Below are 24,283 nucleotides of genomic sequence, written 5' to 3'. Positions count from 1 at the left end.
AGGCAACACGCCGAGAGGGATCTGAAGAGAGCGCGAGGGCGAGAGAACGCTGACTGACAGAGGGGGAAGGGGAGGCCGGTGAAGCGGTAGATTGGACGGAGCAGAGAAATCAAACCTGATGTGCGGCAGTCAGCTGAAGACAGAGAAGGACAGAGACAGAGAAAACTGAAAAGAGGGCAGAGCGGTGCGGTAACGGAAGCGGTGTCGGGTTCACGGAGGGACAGACAACAGAGAGAAACGCACGCGGAGGCTGAGGGGAGCCTCAACAAGGTAAGGACCATTTCAACTCTGTGCACCTCTTTGCCACTCTTCATGTGTGTGTGTGTGTGTGTCTCTGGCAAAGAGAGAGAGAGAGATGAATTGCTACGGGAGACTCGTGTTAAATTACACAAACACGCGCCAAGAAAACACATAACCTTATATAAGCTCTTCTTTGTGAATTAAGATTCCTGCGAAAGCGTTTGGATGCCCGAGGGAGCCGCTTGTTAAGAGGGGTGTGGATCACCTGTGATTGATTGCCAAGTCGTGGAGAATTATATTGCGTGAGCTCGTGCAACATCATAGACTACCAAAGCTAGTCAAAATGACTACAAGTGACCATTCTGCTCCTGATGGATTTGAAAGAAGGAAGCTGATGTGTGTGAACACAGCAGTCCTGGAGTGGTGGTTGACAGGACAGGCCGTTAGCTGTGAGACTTGGTCACGGTTTGCTGCAGGCCAGGACTGGGTTTTCGTGGTTTAGGGCACTGGATCTCAGGAGAAGCAGAGAGATTCAAAGTCAGGGTTAAATAAACAAAAAGCCTCAAGGAAAAATGTGCACTTGTGTACTTAAACCCAGTCAGATGTTAGGAGGAAGTCTTAGTTCAGTGACTTTTTCTTTGTTTTATTATATTCGATACTTATTTTGCCATGTTTTGGGTAAACATTGGGTGTTTTTAATGTAAATAAACAAGACTTAATTGATTGGTAAGCCTGTAAAGTCTGGCTCCTGACCAGCCAGTCTGGGACTTTAAACCAACCAATCATTTAAAGGGGCTGCTGCTAAAACCTATTTGGCTGTTGAAATTCTGAAATTTCCTCCTGAGAGAGGATGTCGGGTTTCCTTCACCTCAGACACAAAGCCGAATTCAATCTCCCAACACTAGAAGTGGTTCTTCATCATGCTGTGTCTCCGAGTAGGCGTGCTGAAGGTGTTCGGAAGCAATGTTCTTCTTTTAAGCCTCTTAAAAAAAAAAAAAATCGTCTGACTCCTCTGACCTCCACTGTGCTACATGTTTTTTTTATTTCCAGCTTTTTTTTAAATATATACCCTAGCACATTTAAAGTCTAGACTGAATCTCAAGGTTAGCTAGCTGCCTGGTAATAAAAGATGAACTTGCATCCACAGAATAATCTAGTCAAGAATTATCATCTTGTGTTGAAAATGTGCTGATTTGCATACAATAATTAAAGTCCTTCTTCCGTTTAGATCCTGAACGTTACTTCAGCTCTTGATTAACTTAGAACTTAGAAGAAAAATATAACAGGCACTGCACTTATTTTGTTGTTTGTCTTTTTTTCAAGCAAAGAAATAGTGAAATTTTCATTGGTTCAGGCTGCTCAGATGAGAGGGTTTGCTGCCTCTGTGTGTCATAAATTATTTTAAACTTTGCATCCTTGACTTTTGAGCTTTCAGATGTGCAAAACCTGAGATTTGAAGAGCTTGGACTATGGAAAGTAATGATTTTCGTAGACAAAATGCTCCTATGCTAAATGCAGAGAGAGAGAATACTTCTTTGACCTTTTGCTATAGATTATCTTAATACCCCTGCAGAAGGTACAGCAGGCATTTTTTTTAATGGATATTAGAATGAACTCTGTCATATCCAAATATGTCAGCTCAGCCATGTGCATGGGTGGCATCACTGCACTGCCTACACACACACACACACACACACACACACACACACACACACAGAGGAGTGGGCAGATGGCGGCTGCAGTGTTTCGGCGACCTCGCCCCTTGGTGTCACCCTCTCGGGACCCGTCCAACAGCAAATGAGTCTGGCAAACAGGTGGCGTTTGTGAATTTTTGTATGTGTGAGTGGGGAGGACAGAGACATAAGGTTAAGCTCTCCGAACACAATGTCAGTATTAATAAAGTAATACTCTGACTTGACTGTACATTAAGCCAAAGCCTAGTTTAGTGGTAGATTGTGACAAGATTATTCAGCCAAGTTTTTTTTGAAGACATATGACAAAAAGGCAGAGCCAGAGCGTCACCGGGGACAAAGTTAAACAGTTGGAAACGCAGATCGCACAAGCAGAAAGGGGACAACAAGTGAGAACTTTACAGTCATGGCTTGAAGGAAAGGCATGTGAAGATGAGAAGTTGTCATCCATCCAGCAGCCTCAAATGAGCACCAGCGGCCAGGGGAAACCCATGAGCGGGAACATGAAATGATATTAAAATCCAGTAAAAATACAACCAAGAAATCAAAGCTGACAGCTGTAAGAGAGAGTAAGAAAATGATACAGCCTTGTAAGATGAGATGCATCACAATACTGGGGAGCTTTCAGGAGTTGCACAAGTGCACACTTTTCAGTCTAATATACTGATCTGCTGATAATTTAACGTCTGGCTTGTTGGAGTCTCCTTGAGCAGTTCCCAAAGCCCCTACATTGCTGAGACAAGGTGCTTAAAAACAACTGCATACAAGCTATGAATTATTCATTTTTAAGTAAAATCTTTATGCGCATGTTTTAAAGATGAGATACTGTAATAATTAATAAACCTACCTAAGAACTAACAGAAAGCAAAGGGACTAAATCTTGCATTTCAGTTGAAGTTGAAGGTTGGTGAAGTCAGGATAAAGTCAGGTTTGATACTGATATCATTTCTCGCAGAAATGCTGACACTTTAATTTGAATGGTAGCCAGTATTGTGGACAGTTACACTAAATAAAAGAATTGAAACATATATAGAAAAGCTGAAGACGGCATCTTCTACTCTGCAGCCATGCTAGCACAGCCACCCCGCCCCCCTGGAAGTGCGCCATGTTTTCAAGGCAGTTTACCGTATTGGCCAGGTTGTGTAATTACATCTCGTGATGGATTTTTTCATCCCAGAGGCTTGTGCAGTGTTCATAGGAATGAATGGAGCCGCCAAATCTGTGTTCAGTTCTATTTATACATCCATGGGCACTTTTTTTTGACATAACGCATCAACATGCTAACACGCTGATGTTTAGGGCATGGATCCTCAAATTTTTGATGACCAGCTAAAGTGAGCAGAACCCAACAAACCAAATGTGGGACAGATTGTATGTTTGTTTGTGTGGGACAATGTACGAGACTCTTGCTTGGTTCATTAGCACACAATGGACAGTACAGGTTATAGGTTAGGCTGTTAGCATGTGAAAGACTTTGTTTAAATGCAGCTTTCCCCATACCAAGTGAATAAAGTAAAGATAAATGGAATAACGCTTTACAGTCCTTGTGGTGTTGTGCAGTAACCTGATTACACTCGTGCGTCCTTAACTATTAGAAGTGAAACGCTGAATCAGACTAAACTGTGTACAATAAAACAGAACAGACAGGTCACTGACATGGGAGCTATCATTATTTAAAGTCCCAGGTATTATCCCCCCACCACACACACACACACACACACACACACACACACACCCTTTTCCATGCATTAAAATTATTCAGTGTTGTTGAAGTGCCTGTTATTTCAGCTGCTGTTGCCTTTTCTATCTGCCAGTCATCTCTTGAGTTTCAGTACGATTGCATCCATGGATTGGCACATCTCCTTTTACAGCCGCATGTTATGTGTCCCTTCATGTTGTTTGCTAGTTTGCAATAAGCACAAAGTGCAGCTGAAACCGATGCCAGTGTCATTAGTTTTGCAAGTATTTGGATAAAAAAAACCCCAAAAAACCCAAAATGGGATAAGATGAAAAGTGTAATTTATCCTGAGGGGGATGCAGGTGTCTGAAACAAATGAAACAAAATACTGACAACATTGTAGGTACTTCAGTCTGCGTAAAAGAAATGCACTAACAACAAAATGACATGAGATGGAGAAAAGTTGCGAAATTCTCACGCTGTGAGAGCAGAAATGTACACGTTATTAGAAAAATTATTTAAAATGGTCAATCTGCTAAATCAGTTAATTGAATAATTGTTTCAGTGTTTATTGGTTGTAGAGGTCATCCTCTTGCGGGAAAAAAACCCCCATTAATTTCCTATCAATCTGTAACGGAAAAGGTAACTATAAATACTTTTCAGCACGGCCTCCGCAACATCCTTGGTGCTATTCAACTTATATTCTAATCTAACAGTGCTTTCTAATCTGCTTCATTGTATTCACTGAAATCCTCAGTGACGCATACAGCCACGAGCGCTGCTGTCTCAAATCAAGGAGGCTAGATAATACCACCATATGGCCGGTGGGAACCTTAAGTATTTAGACGATGGACTCTAGACTAGTCGACTAGTGAGTGAGAGGGGAAAGAAAATCAGAAAGATGTCAGCTTTAAGCTCTTCTCAGCCTCTTGTAATGAGAGAGAGAGAGAGAGAGTCGGATGGAGGGAGGATGAGATGCAGAGAAAGAAGGTCAGGAACATGTGCCAAGTGTGCATGGAGGAGGGCTGGATGAAAGCAGAGGAAGAGTGAGAGGATTTGCTGTTGGCTTTGTTGTTAGAAGTTTTATCAATGGGGTGGGGCTGTGTGATGGCAACAGCAGACGGCAAAATCAAAATTAATCTTAATTTTAAGACAAGGAAAATGTAGATTTTTGAGTTTAACCCAAACAATTAATAATTGGTTTAGTTTAGTTTAAACAATTAGTTTGTTTTGTCGCATGTCTATCAGTATATTTATCTTATCATTATATCATTTTAACAAATTATTTCACAAATTAATACACTTAAGCAGGGCATCTAAAGATTGCTAAACCTTACCAGATTGCATAGATTTTTGTAAATTTATACAGTCAAAATCTGAGATGTTAGTCACAGGTACTCTGCTTAGCAGGCTTTTAGGGATGCAAGATATGGATTTTTTTTTTTCGGCAATAGCCAATAATAACCCATTTCTCTTGGCCAATAACAGTACTAATAATTTCACATTTTTGTATTTTAAGTTTATGCACATCTGAGGGCAGGAAAGGCTCAGATGTAGGGAGCAAAGATGGCCGATTTAATTTTCCATAGCTTGCTAAGTGAATTTAGTTTTCGTCCAAGCCAGTTGAAGATGACTCACTTGACCTGGCGTTTCTCTTGCTTTATTCGTCTAATTGTCCGTCTCTCCTGGCACGCAGTGACTTGTTGGTTTTGGTCTTTGCATGAAGTTTGTTAACAGTAAGAAAAACCTAGAATAATGCTAGTCGTACCCTTTTCAAATCCTTTCTTGTGTGAAATTAAATTCCACCTTTGCCTATGTTGGCTCACACTGTGCAGACGTGCCAAAAAGCCTGATAATGTGCAGGATGGATTTTTTAAAAGTGCTACTTTGTCAGTGCTCTGCTGAGTGAGTGAATGAATGAAGGGAGACTCAGCCTGATGGCGGTGCAGCATTAGACCGAATCAATCTCGGGGTGGTGTTATTGATGCCTGATTGTGGGTCGCTCGTGGGGTGAGGTCAGGCGTCATGTCATGCCCCAGCGGTGATCCCACATGGACAGCATGTCATTACAAGACACTGGTGATGAATGCTAGTCTATCTGTCAACATGTGTTTGACAGATGGACTAGCATGTGCTTACTACAAAGCGGCAGACGGAAGCCCTCATTACAGTGCATTAAAGGAATAGTTTGAAATTTTGTTTGAAGTCAGTTGTGAACGTCAGATGTGCTTGTATGTGGGTTTTGTTACATTTGGCCACAGCCCAGCCTAGCTGTTGTCCCATGTTTTCAGTATTTACGCTAAGCCAAGCTAACCATCTGTTGGTTCCAGTTTCATATCTGCCTGAATATTTACTGTACAGATATGAGAGCGATATTGTTTGTATTTCCTAAAATGTCAAACTAGTCTTGTAAGCAGTAGAATATATCAGATATTGGGTGGAGAGATGCCAGTAGATGATTCCTGGTCTGTTCATCCATTGGTAAATTGGTAGGTTATTTTAGTCTCATGTTTCTGATGGCGCCATCTTGATGGACTACACAGGCAACATAGGTCAGAAGATCAGTTAAAACGCGTCGCAGCTCTTTTCAAAGCAGCTTGAAAGGTTGTTTTTCCTCATCACTCAGCAGTCAAAGGCACAATTGAATGCATTACATTTTAAACATGGCTTCAGCCTGGGTTTTGTGAATGCTTGTCACCAGCTAAATGAAGGTCTGTTGGTGTCAGAGCCACTCATTCTAATTGCCACTTTGGCTCGATACCATCCTGCCTTTTAAATCAGTTTTGTTTGTTTTTTTTTTTCTTTTTCATGCTAAAAACTTCCTTGGCAGCTGATATGTTTTTCCAAGCCCACCAGAGGAAAATGTTGTCATGAATTGACAGAACATGACAAAGAATTACTGCAAGATAAAAAGCAAGAAAAAGCAGGGATGCAAAAATAAAGCTTCTCCTGTCTTGTATTTCACTGAATATGATTAGCAATAACATTATATTCATAAAACTGATAGATGTCTCCATCTATCTGTTTTATCAGGAAATAAATTTGACAGGGGCTTGTAAGCCAACATGCTGATTGGGTGCTGCTGACTTTTGATTATGGACGTCAAGCGTGTGTTTGTGGTAATTGTGGATGTGTAACAATGAGCCAGAAAATGCTGCATCTCAAAGGAAATGTTGCTTGAAATGAGTGAAATGCAACCTTTTGCTTTGAATTTGTTTTTCACAGACCGCCATGTCTGCTTCACACAGGTTTCTGATGCGTCGTATGTGGCGTCGCGTCATTTTGAATCAGTATTTCATCCTTTTCCAATAATGGAGCTTCCATTAGAACTACAAGTGCAGATTAAGTGGCCATAAATTGGTACTGGTGGAACTTTGCTGCATTGCCTCCGTCAGTCAACTTCTCACCTGAATTACTGACTTAATGAGAACATAATAGCTCAAAAGTGGAAAGCTTATGTCTTGCCACTAAAAATGATCATGTTTAACTTTGGTATGGTCATGTGAATAAGAAAAATAAACGTCCCTAAAGCAAAAAGTGTATTTAAAAAAATTCAAGGTACAATGCCAGTACCTTATTGTTTGATTTGCTAGTTTTAGTTGGGTTGGATTAAATAGTGGACTGTCTACATCCTTAAGCAGGTTTTGATCTGCGTGTTCAGATAGTTTATGCAATCCATGCAGAGAGATGTGATGAAATATCTGTCCTAAATTCAACATGCAGTTTTTGATGCATGCTGTCAGCTGCAAGGCCCATCAGCCTGCAGATAATAAAGGGATATGTGTAGGTTGCAGACTTGAGCACACTCAAAAACACTATGTTCACCTGGCATCTTATTACTGCAGCCCTCCCACAGATGTGTCTGTTAGTGCTCAAAGCCTCCCACCTACGCAGCCAGCAGTTCCAGGAGCAATTATAAGGTTGGAGCAGGTACACAGCAGGTAAAGAACATATTGCTACTTCATACTGCAGGGACTGTTCATTAGGCACATGGATCACCACGCCACCAGGCTGTGACCTAACCAGACATCCTTGACATCAGAGCAGGAAAATGTAAGACATTCTCTTATGCTCATTCCCTCATTCTCTTGTATTTCCTCTTTGAAAATGATGCAAAAAATTCTTTGTGATTTATTTTAAATCAAAGACCAGATTTATTGTGAGCAATGTTTGTTTCTCACAATGTTTTTCTTTGGGGGGGCGTCTTCACATTTCACTACATGTTCAGTATGTCTAGTACAATTTTGAAGCTATATACTGTATACACTGTAAAATATACTGTAAAAATGCTAATGTATATACACCGATCAGACACTGCCTTAAAACTTCTGACAGGTGACACGAATAGCATCAATCATTTCGTTGCAATGAAATGTTCTGGTAGGGAAAACTTGGGTCCTGGCTTTGTTGGTGGCAGTGGATAATGTGCCCTGCCACATTGCAAAAACTGTAACGATTTGAGGAACCTGACAAACAGTTCAAAGTGATTATTTAGCCTCCACAAATTGCCTGGATCTCATTCCAGTCGAGCATTTGCAGAATGTGCTGAAAAAACAAGTTTACAGGATGTGAAGGATGAGCTGCTAATTGTGAATAAGATATGATCATAATGAAAATCTTGATGTCAGACTGAAGCCACGTGCTTCACCGTACAAAGCACAAAACACGAGTAAATACTGTGACATAACCCAAATACCACTATAATTAGTCTAATCTGCGAATACACTCGAAATGCAAACACATTGTTTGGTTGCCATGGTGACAAATGAGGTGACCACTTTGTCCAATAGTAATCTGACCTCTTCCCCCTGCTTTGGTAGTCACACAGTTGGAAATGAAAATGAATGCTTCACGCCTCAGAGCAGCCATTAATTAGATTGAAACTTCAGCACATTAATGGGCTGATTCATCACTGTCAAAGCATGGCTTGCCAGTTGCCCTTTTTAAAATTTATTTACATTTAAAATGAGAAATTATATGCTCTACTAAGTGACTCCAAGGTACTGGAACATATTTGTATAACCTCACTGTGCTCTCTATTATTAGGCAGTGTTTGCAACAGCAACCCTTAACTTTCTGTTGCAGTTCCAGTTTTTAAAATGTCTGTTTTGTATAATATGTCACAGATTTAATCCTGTAACACAAATAAAACCACACTGTGTAAAACGAAAACATTAACTGAGAATAAACCTAAAATTTGTTTATAAAACAAATTAATCCTTCTTTTAAAAATCTAACATCAAAAAGTCATAATGTGTTTTTTCTTTTAAATTTCCCAGCTGTGTGTGTGTGAGATTTTTCACCTTGGTCATACGTGAGGAACAGGAGGACTCAAGCGGAGGGAGTTCACCGGCTTTGCTTCCCTCCCTCCCTGTTCTCCCCCCTCCTCTCTGCACCCTCCTGCCTCCTCTGAATGATTGAAGCCATGCCCATCGTGTCTGCAAGCACAGGTACAGCCAAACATATGCTCAAGCTGCTTGTTCTTACATATGACTTGACTTGGGATGCGTGCCCCTCTTATTTGGATGTACCCATCCAGCAAACCACACCATTTAGATGAGGGTTAGCTTCACTGAAATCTGGGGAGGGTGGAGGCAGTTACAAGTGTATGAAGGCAGATAGGAGAGGAAACTAGGCCATATGGAGAGAAGAAAATTCAGATTTTAGGAAGGCTTTGTACCTTGACAATTTGGATGTGAATGTCAGTTCACGTAATACTTTGTTTCCTTACGTTTAGAAAAAATAGACAATCTGTCTGATGAAAAGGCAGCATTGTCAGTATCAGCAGTGGGTTTTTTTAATGGGTTATGCACTCCTGTTTGTGTGATTCACAGGGCTGCATGAGACTCTGGCCCTGCTCACCTCTCAGCTCCACCCTGATGCCAACCATAAAGAGGACCTGGTCTTTCTCAAAGATGTCTTCAGCGAGAAGAGCCTCGGTTACCTCATGAAGGTACAGCAGACGTGTCCCAAAAGAAGCAATGACTTGAGATTGAGATTTCTGGCTGAACTGTGAACAACACGCAGTACCGCAAATAATAACAGTTTTGCATCCTCTGAAATGTTTATCCTCCGGATTTAACTTTCTGAAAAACTTTCACAATCCAGTCTTGGTTTGCTACAGTCAAAGATAATTACAGCAAACAAAACAGTGAACAGCAGCTGGCAATTACTATATTTTTGGAGGCACATTTGAATTCTGGGCATATTTTGCAAATTGCCCCTTTTAAATCAAGTGACGAAAAGGAGGTAAAATAAGAACCGTCCCTCAACAGCTGCTATTTTTGTGCCCTCAAGTGAGGCTTTAAGGCTCCATTTACTTTAATGGAGCACCAAATTCCATGTTTAAAAAAAGTCTTTCCTCATGAGTGTGTGGTTTACTTTACATTTCAGATCCATGACAGACTGAGGCAGTATGAGAAACACAGCCCAACTCCAGTTCTTCACAGCGCCTCCTATCTAGCAGAGGATGTAGGTGCAATATTTCTCTCAGTATTTCAAAGCCAGACAAAATGTGTATATTAAAATTTATTGTAATTAAATACCAAGAAAAAGTTCATTTCAGTCCAGTTAAGGCAGTGTTCTAAAGTAAATGTATTTTTTAAGGAGATGTGACAGCACATGTGAAAGTATCTGATTTTCTGATTCAAATAAAATCGTTCAGCTGGCAGAAGAGCTTCAGAATGGAGCGCTGGAGGATGACGAGAGGGAACTGCTTCTCCTGCTGAGCACTCCTCACCTCAAGGTACACTAACAAATACAGATGTTGTGTTTTCTCACTGAGCTGCTCTGAGTTTCCTCTAAGTTGATCATCTGTTACATAACAAAAGCATCAGAGCTGTTTCCATCCCTTCCCGCTGTCCCCTCGACGCAGAGAAGATGGCCTAATTACTGTTATCAAGTGATTGTTTTCATTTTATTGGATTTCTGGAGAATGGGACGAGTTGATGGCTCTGAAACCGGCAGCATGTTGCTACTTCCTTTTTTCTTTCTTTTCTCCCTAACTTTTCTTTTTTTTTTTTTTCTCCAGAATCCACTGTCCAAAGCTTTTCTTTGGTGTTTTATGTGATTTTTTTTTTCTTTGCTTTCTATAAAGGCGGTGCTGTCAGCCCATGACACAGTTGCGCAAAAGAATTTTGACCCGGTGCTGCCACCGCTGCCAGAAGATCTAGACGACGACCTGGAGGAAGAGTCAGTCAAGATAGTCCGCCTGGTGAAGAATAAGGAGCCTCTGGTGAGGCAAAATAAGAGCCGTCCCTCAACAGCTGCTATTCTTGTGCCCTCAAGTGAGGCTTTAAGGCTCCATTTACTTTAATGGAGCAGCTTAGAGGCGATAGAGCACGCCAGGGTGTGAATGTGTTTCTCTGTGTGATGCTTTAAAAAAATAATTTCCTTCCCAAGATAATCCTTTGCGCAAAGAACAAAAAATAGATTTGGTGTTAACTTGTGAGAAACACCTGCTGAATTAACTGTGTTGCAGCAGCAACCTCCTGTTTTTCCTTTGACTTCCTGTCCATCCCTTACACGTGAAAGGTGTTTGTTTCTTCTCTCACGTGGGATTGCTCATCTTTCTGATATGATGCGTTAGTTATTTTGCATCATGTGGAGATCAAATATTGGTCAACTTTGGAAAAATTTTTTGATTGAGATGGAGTCGGATGAGAAAATCAGTACCACTCTCACGTCTGTACACTAAATATGAAGCTACAGTCCCAGCCAGTAAGCTTAGCGTAGCATAAATACTGGAGTCTGTACCAAATAACTGTACCAGCATCTTTTAAAGCTCACAGTTAACATAACATGTGTTGTTTAAATAGTGTTAGGGCAGATTTTGTTGGACAGAGCCGGGGTAATATTGACATACAGACATGAGTGGTATAGATATTCTCATTTAAACCTTAGCAGCAAATTAATGTGTGCGTCTCCCGAAATGTCTTACTATTCTCTTTATCCATCAGATGATTTACTTACTTACTGTGGACTGAACTTTTTGGCATGATAACCCAGTAGAAGAAAGGAAGTGGAACAGAAAACCTTCTCCTATGATGTAGAAAAAAGAAATTTAACCACACGATCATGAACATATAAAGAGCATGAAGCACCAAGTACGGTACTTTAGGTTGTTTTCAGAGACACCATCTTTTTTGTGATCATGATGATCAATTAGCAGTATTGGCAGTTCCACAGTTTTGGCATTTACTTTGAACATGTTATTGATCTCTCCAGCAAAAGCCACCAATGAAGTGCAGCTTTTTACCTGCCAGAGTTTGGTTTCAGCTCAGTGAACTGAAGACCGCTGATGTGTTTGGAAATTTATTGTTGCGTCTTTTCCACCAGGGGGCGACTATCCGGAGGGATGAGACGACAGGAGCTGTGATTGTGGCCAGAATCATGAGGGGAGGCGCAGCTGACCGCAGTGGTGAGACAAAATAGCATTCACACAAATACAATGAAAAACATCAGCTGTATTCTTTCATTTCACTGAAAAAAAGACGTGAAATCATCTCTGTTTTACTTGGTTGTCAAATGGGAACCTCCCACCAAACAGCACTTTCTTGTCTCTACTCGTATACAAACAGAGAAGTGAGAAGATTACGTTGTGTAACCCCACAAACTGTCAGAGATCAAATCCTTGAGATTAGTGCCACAAGATTGCATATTTTGAGATTACAAACAAGGGTTGCTCCTGGCTCTTTGCCATGGAGATGCTATTGACTTCGTGCCAACGGAGAATTCTTCTTTTTGTTCTTATCATACGTTATGTGCCTCATACATTAAAAATGTCACAATACTACATACTTCGATTTTCCTTCACTTTGTTTTACTTGCAAGTGAGCTTGTTTTTAGCGGACTTATTTTGTGGATTTGTGTTCTGTTTGCGTCTCCAGGTCTGGTGCATGTTGGGGATGAGCTTCGAGAGGTCAATGGAAACCTGATAACCCACAAAAGGCCAGAAGAAATTAGTCAGATTCTGGTAAAAGGAAAATGCAAGTTCAAACACTGTATGATTATTCCCTGATGATTTCTGTGGATGCAGTGGATGTTGATGCAGCTCTGATGTTTTTAATCAGTCCCAGTCACAAGGCTCCATCACACTGAAAATTATTCCAGCTGTTGCGGAAGACGACAAACTGAGGGAAAGCAGGGTGAGGACTCCTTTGACTGTAATACTACTTAAATATACACCTATTTTGCTTGTAATAAGTCAGCAATCTCCAAAATCTGTGAAAAGATGTACATTTTATTGATCTTAATAATTTTCTAAATGAAAACTTTTTAGTGTTGCCAGTTCATGCATTTTCTATCATTGATAATTTCATTTGCTGCAGCAGAACTGAACTATGGAATTATGGGAAATGCGCGTTTTTGGATTGTTGGATTAGGAGATTGACACTGCTCTCATCAGTCCATACACTAAGGCTACAGCCAGCAGTCCATTAGCTTGTTTTAGCTTAAAGGCTCTAAACCATCCCGCCTGAGGCCTGGGTTATGCTCGGTCACTTGATAAGACATGTTGTCCAACCACACTGTATATCAAATGAATTTATAGCTGTTCTGAATGGCCTCACTTGAAAAACAAGTGAAAAACAGACCCCCAAAAGGAGAAAGTTTCTGAAGGTGTTCAATCTGTACAAAAACTGGAGAATACACTGATTAGGTTTTATTGGGGGTTTTGAGAAGTGAGTGGAGGAGAGACAGCCTAGCAGTCTTCCCGTTTACATTCTTTATGTTAAACTAACTGGCTTCCCTAGCTTTATATTTAATAGACTGACGGTGGTATGAATTTCTCATCTAACTCATCAGGAAGGGAAATATCACCCTGTTTCCCAAGTGATCAAACTATTCCTTTGCTAATGCAGTGTTGCTGTTCCCTAAAGGTCTACCTCCGGGCTTTGTTCGACTACACACCCTATGAGGACAAGGCCACGCCGTGCCAAGAGGCGGGACTTCCTTTTAAGAGGGGGGACATTCTTCAGGTTGTTAGCCAGGAGGACAGCACCTGGTGGCAGGCCAAGAGGATGGGCGACTGTAACCTGCGCGCTGCCCTTATCCCCTCCACACAGTTCCAGGAGAGGTAGTCAACTGTACAAACATTGTCTGCTGTGTGTAGGATTTGAAAATGTCTTACTAGGTTGTAATTTTCAGATCAAAACTAAATCTTTCCTCTGTTGTTTATTTATTTTTTGTATTATTCCCAGGCGCCTGAGGTACAGGATGAAAATGGGTTTTTTTCCTGCCCCAGTGTCCCCCAAAACACCGACATGTAAGCCTATTTCACTTCTGTACTCAAAAATTGTTTCCCATAACCTGCAGTATAACCATAAATGAACAAGAAGCTTAGATTTACAGATACAGTTTGTATTGGCTAAATCTCATCTAGCCAAGGAGATGGATAAAAGAGAGATTATGAAAAGAGAACAGGGAATCTGAGGTTAATCCCCCCATCGTTTCATTTCCTAATCCAATTTAAATGTAGAATGAAATAAAGTGGTCTGAAAAACAACAGGTGGTGGCTAAATCCCTTCTTTTCTCGTATTTGCTCTGTCAGCGTGAAAACGAAACACCCCAAACTCTCACCAAGATTAAAAAACAGCAGGAATGCTGCTTTCAACTCGCAGATAAGTTGGGGCAAGACAGCTTTGACGTTTAAAGGGAAAATGTACATTACAATCATGTATACTAGGAGCAGAGCAGTGGCATTGTTACAGTAAGCTACAGCAGTTGTAATATTCTGTCACTGTATGGTAATACTTTGTGTCATTCCTTGCATTGCTAACCTCAGATGATCGTGCTGAGAGAGGTATGTGGACAAACCCTCATCCCTGCACTGATGCCATGTTTTCATGGTCAGAATTTCTTAATGAAATTCTATCAGCACCCCTCTTAAAACTCAGAAAACACAAACTATGGGTTTTCCCTCTACAACTTACAACATTTTAGTAATGTAATTACTGCATGCGCTAAAGAATTTCCCCTCGGAGATAAATAAAGGAATTCTGATTTACTGCATTTAACCTCAACATCAACCTGTCCTCGCTCGTCTTACCTCGTCTTCTCTTCCTGCATGTCGTCCAACAGAAGACTGTGACAGCGAGGGTTCTCTGAATGGGAAGAACGTAGGTGAGAAGGCACAGTCACTGAGTTTACACCAATCACTGCAGCATCACATTCCTGCTCAACCTGCGCCCTAATCCATCACTTCTTTTAGAAACGAGTCTTGAGGTTTTCACTGAATGGTTAGGACAAGTATACGCTTAAAATCTGCGTTCAGTGCCAGATGTAACCATTCACCTCTGCGCTTTTGAATGCGGAAAACCATTCACTGAAAAGATTAGCTTGTTCTCTCACACCTGACCTGATCTAACTGATGCACTCCCAGCTGCGTTAACAGTGTCACCACTTTGCACATCAGGCTTCATGGCTACTCTTATCGACTTGATGTCTCTGTGCTTCTGTGGGTTTGTTGAGCCTGAAAGAGCTGGACATTATTTTCCACATCTTACTCCATCATGCAGATTAACTTAATAAAATCTCATCCACAGACACACGCTCATATATTAAGTGGTTCCTTCATTACTTTTCAGCATGAACAAGCATAATAGTGACTCATTACATAGTGTGTTGTGTAATGTCAACACACAGTTGATATTTAAGAGTTAAAAGAGGTCAGTTTTGCTTTAAGGTGCATTCTGCTAAATTCTATCTGCTAAATCCAGCCTTACAGAGCCACGCAGTCTTGTTAAAGCAGCTGACTAATTCACAAATAAATAAACCTAAAATTAAAGTTGGTAAGCAGCATCAAACACCTCTACAGTGAAACAAAAGCTTGAGATTTTTGAATTGATCAGTTTGATGGACAATGATGTGAAAATAGATGAACTTCTAGCTGAACAGCCACTGTTTTTCTGTATTCCTAAACACATCAGGATTGATAAAAGACCGTTTGTTTGTTGTGGGTGTTCTTCATGCCCTCACTTTGTATAGACCAGCTCAGCACTGTGTGTGTGTGTGTAAGAACTTGTGACTTTTTGTGTGCAGTATGCTACAGCCACTGAGCTTCTCAGTGTCTTTGTGGCACCTCATTGCGCTTCTCAAATGGCCTCTCCTCACACTACGTGCTAAAGATGCTTTGCTTGTGTTTGGTGAAGAGGTAGACACCATGCATGGCTTCCAAACTTCTACTGTGTTGATGAGATTTAAGCTGGCTGAATAAATGGTCTAATATGAGCTGTAGTTTCTCCCAAGAGTAAGGCAGCCCCTGCCTTCTGTGGCCATGCTTTCTCATGGGATTTTTACTCAGGTACTCTTCACTGATTTCTAATGGTGTTGTTCAGCGTGTCTGTGTTGTGTGATGTATGGCACAAGATTTTAAATCAGGGCGAAGTTTGAAATTGATTGAGCATCTAACTTGTGTTTGTCAGTGTGAGGGTATCATAGTGGAAACGTGATCTGCAGCAGACTCTGAGAGGGTATGTGCCCGCCTTACGTTTGCACATCTTTGACCACAGCTGGCCTGCGCAGAAGTTTCCGCCTCAGGAAAGATCGCCAGGGTTCTCCCGGAGAACCTCAAACTCCAGAAGCCAATCACACAGAGTTCCTCATATATGAAGAAGTAACGCAGTATCTGCCCCGCCCTGGTGAAAGACCTCGTCTTATAGTACTGATCGGTACGTTCACTATGGACAAGACATTTATGTATTGACCTGCATCTCTTACAAAGCATTTCTCCCAATAGTGTGGTTTTACCACATGTGAGCACTGTAGAGAGTGGAATCAGGTGTTTTCTGTGTTTCCTCAGCACACGATCACCTCATATAGCTGCCTCTTCAATAATTTATTCAGTGATTGTATGGTCACAGGTTCCCTGGGAGCTCGCATCAGTGAGCTCAAACAGAAGGTGATCGCTGAAAACCCTCGGCGTTACGGTTTGGCTGTGCCTCGTGAGTCTTTTTCGCTTTTTTAATACTTTCTGTTTGGCTTTTAGCATTTTGTTTTTATGGTGTCTGTGGTTTAGATGTTGTTCATTTGGGCACCTGTTAGGATCTATTTAAATATGATTGATCAACTATTGCACACATTGTCACCCCGTGTATGTTTATATCCTGTGTGACAACATTTGTACCAGTTTTACTTTATCTTGCATTTGAGATGGATTAGATGTTTTGTTCATCACTAGTTTATGAAAAAATACAGTGACAATGAAGTTCAAATCACAAACTTAAATAACGCATAAATAATGCATGATGATTTAATGCAGAATGTATCATGTATTCCTGTTGCTCACCATAAAAAATATGATCAAGTCAGTAGGAGTTTGATTAGTTAATGCATCAGATTAGCCAGAATTCAGTTACATAAAGATAATTTCAGGCCTGTGCTTGACGTCTGCATCTGACTACCAGCTTCGTGTCTCACTGAGGACGTGTGCTGTTCTGCTTCCAGTGAGACTGACTAGTCTTGAATCATCATGATTCATGCATTATTTATGCATGCGTTTTGTAACCTTAGAAAATGTTACCCCAAAAACATACAAATGCGTGGTAATTATCTTTTCTTGTACCTGCCTCTCGTCCTGCTGGCTGTGCGTGAACATGTGGCCTGAAGACACCACTCGAGCCAGGAAGTGTCAAGAGAGAGAAGGAGTTGAGTACCACTTCGTCACTAAAGCAGCCTTTGAGGCAGACGTCCAGAATGGCAAGTGAGTATTGGACACTAAATACTAGTTATTAAATCTCATGAACCTATAAATGGTTTACATCATATTTAAGAAGAACACTAAGGCTATCACCAGGGAATTTGTGAAGTGGACCCTCAGTTCAGCTGTTCACCTGCAATTTTTGGACTAATTCATGATGTTGTATTTCTGCAGATTTATTGAATATGGGGAATATAAGGATAATCTGTATGGCACCAGTTTGGAGTCCATTCACAGAATTTTGGATCAAAACAAGGTCTGTCTGGTGGATGTGCAACCAGAGGTGAGTCCCTACACTGACACATGCCGGATGCATTACCAACCAAAGACATGGTTTGCCTTACCTGGCAAGTCTCTGTGCTTTTAATTCCATACGTGTGCAAGAACCTTGTGACAGACACAGGATCAGATGTTAAACATTTGATTTAAAGAACAAGGATTTTAATTGATACCTCCTTTTTGGATATATTAGTATCTGCCATTATTAAACCAATTATCAATATCGTGAAAAAAAAACATTTTTTTGCATTTGTCACCTACATGTCTTGTCAGAATCAGAAATAAGGAAAGGGAATTCTGATTCTGATTGTCACACTGAGATTTTTACATTTTATCTGTGATAAATAAATAACTTTTAAATAAAATAACGGCCCTGCGATTGATTGGCCACCAGTCCAGGGTGAACCCCGCCTCTCGCCCGTAGTCAGCTGGGATAGGCTGCAGCTCCCCCGCGATCCTGACTGATAAGCGGTATAGAAAATGGATGGATAAAATAACTTTCCGTGAAATAGTGCAGAATAGAAGCTGTATGTTCCAGGTTTTTGAGCACCACTAAACAGACAGTTGAATTTGAGTTGTAAAGATTTTACTTGTCACTTAAAGCACGACTAAATTGAGATTCAGTGTACAAAGCAGAGCATTCGGTTTACTGTCAACTGAAAGGTGCTTTCAGACTCTGGTAAATCAGCTATTGGCTTTTGTCTCCTGATTTTTCTTCCCCACTTGTGGTTCTCTGGTCAGGTTGAGAGTATTTACTGACAGTGCAAATAGAAGACCTAACATTTAACAACAATCTCAAAGTCATAAAAACCTTTAAATGTTTTTAACCATATAAGCTGCCCCAGCTGTCTGTTGAAATGGATGATTTTTTCCCCCACATTCAGGTGCTGAAGACTTTGCGTACTGCCGAGTTCAAACCATATGTCATCTGTGTAAGGCCTCGTATCTGTGACAGTCAAAAGAAGCCACTTGGATCCTCTTCCTCCCTCAGCTTAGGAATCACGGTGAGTTACATGAAAACTCTGTCCACAGGAAATGTGAATACCTTGACAAACAGAACTACTTCATTATGTCTTATGCAGCCTTTGCAGAAATCAGTCATTTAAACAAACCGTAACTTCATGCTAAAAATTCAAGTGTTTTTTCACCCATGTGCTGCTCTGACTCGCCATTTCTCTTTCCGTGTACTGACTTAGGAGGAGGATCTTCAGGAAATGAAACAGTCGGCTGAGCGGATGGATGAACATTACGGCCATTGGGTGGACTACGTCTTGGTGAAGGACGACCCAGCCAGTGCCTTAGCTGAGCTCCAGGTTGTACTGGAGAGGGTGCAGATGGAGCCTCAGTGGGTGCCTGTGTCTTGGGTGAAGCGCTAACCTGCTTATCTGAGCTCAAGTTGGATAAGTGGAACACTGTTGGGGGTGATCCAGTGTTTACTGCCGGACTAACCACTCCACAAATGCTAGATGGCTGAGTGAAGTCAGTACCCTAAAACATCTAAGAGCTGCTTATTTTCAGTCTGAACATCAAGTACACATTTCTGTTTTCAATTCTTGAGTGTAACATGTTATACAGTATATCTAAACTGTACAATGGCAGTCTAACAGCTCCGACAGGCATGTAGTACAAAGTTCTTAAAGCAAGCTGTAATCAAAGATCTGCACCCTGTATGATCAGTCATGTGAGATGCCTACTGTCATAGCAGCTATAATGTGAAGTGCCATATCCAGCATTTTAACTTATAACGAATACATCTGCAGGTTATCTCCTCATGGTGGAGACTGTACTTAGTTAGTTAGTGTTACCTGACTTTAAATAAGAATTAAAAAAAAAGAGTAAAAACATGTTTGTGTGTTGGTACTGCTATTTGAAAGTAATTAATTACCTAGGAAATAAATGTGAGCCATCCAGTATTATTTGGGGAAAACCATTTACTTTAGAATGAGTTGTGTAACAATCATAAACCAAACCATAAACAAAAGAAGGAAAATATACATATGTGGTTGCAGTGTGTGCAAGAATACACAGAGTTGTTTCACTTCCACAGCTTCTTGATCGACATGTTCTTCTCGCTGTCTTTCTGCATCACCTGATGAAGAGAACATGGAACAGTCTTAATAGATGAATAGGTGGATGCATTGCTGTGAGAATAAGACATTTCAGGGCCAGGATACACTGTGCAAGCATGGTTACACAAACCTTTGCCACAGCCATCTCAAAGTCCTCCTGGGTGACGTGAACTCTCCTTTCTCTCAAAGCGTACATCCCTGCCTCTGTGCAAACACCCTGAAAATACGCATAAGAGAAAATTTAAGTCCAGCTGTGTGCTCCCTGCGTTTACTACCCAACACTTAATGTGCCAATTCTCACCTTAACCTCAGCACCAGAGGCTCCAGGCATCAGCTCTGCAATCTTTCTCAGATTAATGCCACGTGTCAGGTTCATCTTCCTGGAGTGGATCTTCAGAATGTCCAGACGGGCCTATTGGAGCAGAATAAATACATGCTCAGATAAAAAAAAAGGAGGGAACAAAAGCACTCAAGCAAGTAAAAGTTTGTGGCTGTACTTCAATAAGACACTACCTCTTCATTTGGAGGGGGAAATTCAATCTTCCTGTCGATCCTGCCTGGCCTGAGCAGAGCTGAGTCCAGGATGTCAATACGGTTGGTGGCCATAATAACCTGAGAGATAGAAAGTGACTGTTAATCAAATTTAAGAAAAACAAAAGATAATAACTGGTCATTGCTTAAAAGAACACCAACATCTCCTTATTTAGAATTTATGGTATATAAACAGTTTATAAATGTTTTGGAACAATGTAGATCAAGTCTTTTGTTCCCTCCTTTTTTTGTTTTACTCCTGTGTGGCATATAAACAAATAAATGAATGATATGATATACATAATATGTCAGCTATAACACAAAATGTCATAAGTTATACTAAACTCTGCATAATAAATTAATAAATGTAGTTAAAAGGACATTTAAATTCATTATATTTATATACAGCTTTTTGAAGATACATGGAAGGAGGTTTAAAGTAAAATGTTACCAACCCTATGCACATTATAAAACTATGTTACACTATGCTTAATAAGGATTTAAGAACCTGTACGATGAAATACACACCAGAGTCTCAGCAAATATGTAAAAGTAACAAAAAGAATTATTTCCCCATTTGCAAAATACCTTGATGTTCTTGGTGGCCTCAAAGCCATCCAGCTGGTTGAGCAGCTCCAGCATTGTCCTCTGCACCTCGCTGTCCCCACCTGAGCCGCCCTCCAGACGAGATGAGCCGATGGAGTCAATCTCGTCCATGAAGATGATGGAGGGAGCATGTTCTCGTGCCATGACGAAGAGCTCACGCACCATACGGGCGCCTGGTGTAAGAGAGGGAGGTATCACAGTTAACAGACCTGGTAGATTTGAAATTTGATCAAGAATGGAAATGAATTTGATAGTAGTACAAAGAGGAGACAGAGGAGCTCACCCTCTCCAATGAACTTCTGGACCAGCTCAGAGCCGGACACCCTGATGAAGGTACAGTCAGTGTGGTGGGCCACAGCTCTGGCCAGCAGGGTCTTCCCTGTACCCGGAGGACCATACAGCAGCACACCCTGTACACATTTAAAGCAAAACAGAAATTAGAACTATCTCCACACTGGCGAATGGAGACAACATATGAACACAGCTGCAACAGTTTGAAAGTCTGTTGATCATGCCAGTAATTTTCAAGCAACAATGACAAAACCTTGGTTGCAGTTTTTGGTGAAGAGACATTGGACATTGACAAGACATTGGAAGTATTACCTCATTCCTCTAAAACACCGCTGTGAACATTTTTCCCCACAGTGCTTTCATGTTTTACAGACCAAAAAAACTGCTTAAACGATAATGATAATTGGTAACTGCAGCCCTATTTGTTAGCAAGTCTATCTATCTATCAAGTCTATCTATTCTATCACTAACAAACCTATTTGCAGTCTCTTTCAACACTGATGATAATGCAGTTTGGCCACTATTACCAACCTACAGGGAATCCATAAATGTCTAATCTCAAAATGCAAATAAAGAATACAAATGAAGCCAACGTAACTTCAACGTCAGGAGAGCATGTTTGCATTTGAACCTGATCCAATTCTCTGACCTAAAACTAGAAACTTAACTAACTTTAGTTAGGACTTAACTTTAAGAGACATTGCAAAACATAGCTCTTGTAAATGACCCACCTTGGGCTGCGCAATGCCTAAAGCCTCGAACAGCTCTGGGTGTTTCACAGGAAGCTCAATCACTTCCTTGATCTCCTTGATCTGTTTATCCAGGCCGCCAATCATTTCATAGGTGGAGTCTGGCACTTTCTCCACCATCATAAGGGATACCAGAGGGTCCACCTTGTTGGGCAGGATCTTGTGCAGGGTGTAGCTGTCGTTGCGCAGAGCCACACGGCAATTTGGGGTCACCTGGTGGAGAAGTCCCGAGGGATGATAGAATACTTTAGGTTTTACGTTTCCTGACATTAAATGATGCTTTATCTGAGTGACTGACAGTACAGAGGAGCAAATATAGCTTGTTTGATATGCTATTCAGCTGTGCCTGCTATCATGGTGCTATCATACCATTATTAAGATGAAAACAACTACGACACTCACATCATTGATGTCAATGTTCTTGTCCACATCCACAACAAATTTTCCTTCTGGATGCACCTGAAAATAATGAGGACACGTGTTCATGTTAAACCGTCAACTAGAATTCAAAATATAGCAAACTACAATGTAAAAGGGCTCAGCACACCTTAACCAGCACTTTCTTTTTGTCCATGACCCTAACCACTTCTCCTACGTAGGATCCCTGCTCCTGTAGTAACTGCAGCTCCTCACGAAGAAGGCGCACTGACAGACAATCAGCAGAACTTTAATATTTACACCAATGAGGCAAGCTTTTGTACAATTTTATATGATAGGATGATATAATATTTTAAATAAAGTTGAGTTGCAGTAATGAAGTGTACCTTTGGCATTGAGCTCATTCCTCTGTGCCTGCAGACGTCTGAGATTCTGGCTCTTTTCATTTACTGTCAGCTGTCGAGATAACAGAAGTTCAGAATTGGCAGCCAGGCCCAAGTGGTGTTATGTGAGACACACTAACAGCTGAAAACAGATATAGTATTTTCTTACCTGTAACTCTTCTATCTTAGACAAGTAGTATTGTCGCAGACCTGAGCCACCTTTACTCTCCCCCATTTCCATCTGTCAGAAAAAAAAAAACAGCAAACTTTCTCAGAGTTCTACTACCAACATCAATATTCATGCGTTTTCCAACAACAGCAGAAACGCTAAACGTAACAATTTACGAAGATATAAAACAATAAAAACACCAAGTCCTCCCATTTCAGAAGCTAGGGAGTTTTTGGTAAATAAATGGCAATCAGCTAATGTGGATTTTCAGCTGGTCGGCTGTGTGCTTCATTAATCGAAAGATTAACGTCTTAAAAAAATAATGCCAAATTAAATTAAAGGCACAAAAGAAACGAATATCTGTCAACACTGGCAACTCATCGAGCCTGTTTAAGAAAACGAAAATGTGGGTCAAATTAAGGTATTTTATGTCAGCAAAACTCTGTTATCCGGAACAAGTTGGTGCAATAATAAAATATCAAAGTTGGCTAAAACAGAAGTTACTTTCCTTCCCATAACTGTAGCTGCATAGCTTGTTTTTTGATAACTAACATTAACGTAACCCAGCCTTAGCTAACGTTAACTCGCATTGAGATAAATGAGGTTATACTTGAGAATCTTCAAACTAATACTTATTTTACGCTGTACTTTGCACCCTTTGCATATTCTAACATACACAGAGAAGACTGTTGAAGACATACCGCCGGCAGTTCAGGGTAACTGGCTCAAGCTAGGTAGACGTACAATTGACAGCGAGCATTAGCTTAGCTAGGTTAGCTACAATGAGACAGCAAACCGGCAGGGTACTAAACAGTTATTGTTTTGAATGAAGTGACGTTTCACAGTCATATATAGCTGTATCTCACTAATTTGGAGAAATTATTAAACCCAAAACGCGACAATATCGTTTCTTCAACTATCCACAGATAAAATCATCAAAACGGCTGGAAAATGCACTTACATGATCAATACCGTCTATCTCCATCTTGGAATTTTCTATATCCGTTTGTGGAGAAGGCGTATTTCCGGAAGACTTCTTCTTCGAGGTTTTAATAAAGGATTTATACGCACATCGCCACCTGTAGCCTTGTTTAATAAGTACACATTATTTTTCGGTCCCAATTTAGGTCGAGTGGTTTAGTTTAGTGGTTGTTTAGCTCTCAGAGTCGCTTCTATGTAGCCATTTTCTTAATGTCTTCATTAATCTTCATTATAATGCTCATTGAGTTTCAAAGCTTAGTTTTTTGCCATAAAGACATGAATGCCATTCATGAACAAAATAAATTCAACATTAAACTTGGCCCCAGGTGACATCCTTGCTTTGTACCATTGTCAGCATACAATCAACAGTGCAGGTTGGCTGTTGACTGAGACAACACAACTAAGCTGATATAAAACCAGTCATACCTGTTGAAACTGCCGCTCTCAGGACTTAACACACAAGCTCTTCGACCAGCCCCAGCATGCACGCTCACGGCATGATCCCAGCTAACCATTAGTTTCTAATCACAGTGTGGGAAATA

The 24,283-nt window shown here is 40.7% G+C and overlaps 2 protein-coding genes across 3 annotated transcripts; one reads left to right on the top strand and one right to left on the bottom strand.

Moving 5' to 3' along the window:
- On the top strand, positions 1-19,497 carry LOC124052738 (MAGUK p55 subfamily member 3-like). 2 transcript variants are annotated; one of them, XM_046377329.1, is made up of 20 exons: positions 1-270; positions 7,582-7,662; positions 8,889-9,059; positions 9,444-9,562; positions 10,003-10,080; positions 10,274-10,354; positions 10,706-10,843; positions 11,947-12,028; positions 12,498-12,583; positions 12,681-12,755; positions 13,488-13,684; positions 13,809-13,873; positions 14,393-14,410; positions 14,689-14,730; positions 16,119-16,277; positions 16,470-16,550; positions 17,215-17,308; positions 17,480-17,588; positions 18,469-18,588; positions 18,781-19,497. In XM_046377329.1, exons 3-20 carry the CDS (start codon positions 9,023-9,025, stop codon positions 18,958-18,960), a joined length of 1,761 nt encoding a protein of 586 aa, XP_046233285.1. In that variant the 5' UTR covers positions 1-270; positions 7,582-7,662; positions 8,889-9,022; the 3' UTR covers positions 18,961-19,497. The 2 variants fall into 2 exon arrangements, with proteins under 2 accessions (XP_046233285.1, XP_046233284.1); XM_046377328.1 differs by lacking the exon at positions 7,582-7,662 and having other exon boundaries at positions 2-270.
- Positions 19,496-23,857, bottom strand: psmc5 (proteasome 26S subunit, ATPase 5). Its single transcript, XM_046377330.1, has 12 exons — positions 23,722-23,857; positions 22,761-22,832; positions 22,595-22,664; positions 22,378-22,475; positions 22,233-22,289; positions 21,813-22,043; positions 21,074-21,200; positions 20,773-20,963; positions 20,167-20,265; positions 19,955-20,065; positions 19,784-19,870; positions 19,496-19,673 (listed from the first exon to the last, which is right to left on the bottom strand). Exons 1-12 carry the CDS (start codon positions 23,743-23,745, stop codon positions 19,620-19,622), a joined length of 1,221 nt encoding a protein of 406 aa, XP_046233286.1. The 5' UTR covers positions 23,746-23,857; the 3' UTR covers positions 19,496-19,619.
- Between the last annotated feature and the right edge of the window lie 426 nt (positions 23,858-24,283).

The sequence above is a fragment of the Scatophagus argus genome, chromosome 21, assembly GCF_020382885.2.
Source record: "Scatophagus argus isolate fScaArg1 chromosome 21, fScaArg1.pri, whole genome shotgun sequence".
In the NCBI taxonomy this organism is placed as follows: Eukaryota; Metazoa; Chordata; class Actinopteri; family Scatophagidae; genus Scatophagus; species Scatophagus argus.
This window is presented reverse-complemented; position numbering and strand designations above follow the sequence as displayed.

Coding starts and splice junctions, on each gene's coding strand:
- LOC124052738 (XM_046377329.1), top strand. CDS start 9,023: ATGATTGAAGCCATGCCCATCGTGTCTGCAAGCACAG. Junction 10,081..10,273: donor CCTCCTATCTAGCAGAGGAT/GTAGGTGCAATA, acceptor AAAATCGTTCAG/CTGGCAGAAGAGCTTCAGAA. Junction 13,685..13,808: donor TCCACACAGTTCCAGGAGAG/GTAGTCAACTGT, acceptor TATTATTCCCAG/GCGCCTGAGGTACAGGATGA.
- psmc5 (XM_046377330.1), bottom strand. CDS start 23,745: ATGGAGATAGACGGTATTGATCAT. Junction 22,833..23,721: donor AGATAGACGGTATTGATCAT/GTAAGTGCATTT, acceptor TTTTTCTGACAG/ATGGAAATGGGGGAGAGTAA. Junction 22,665..22,760: donor CTAAGATAGAAGAGTTACAG/GTAAGAAAATAC, acceptor TTATCTCGACAG/CTGACAGTAAATGAAAAGAG.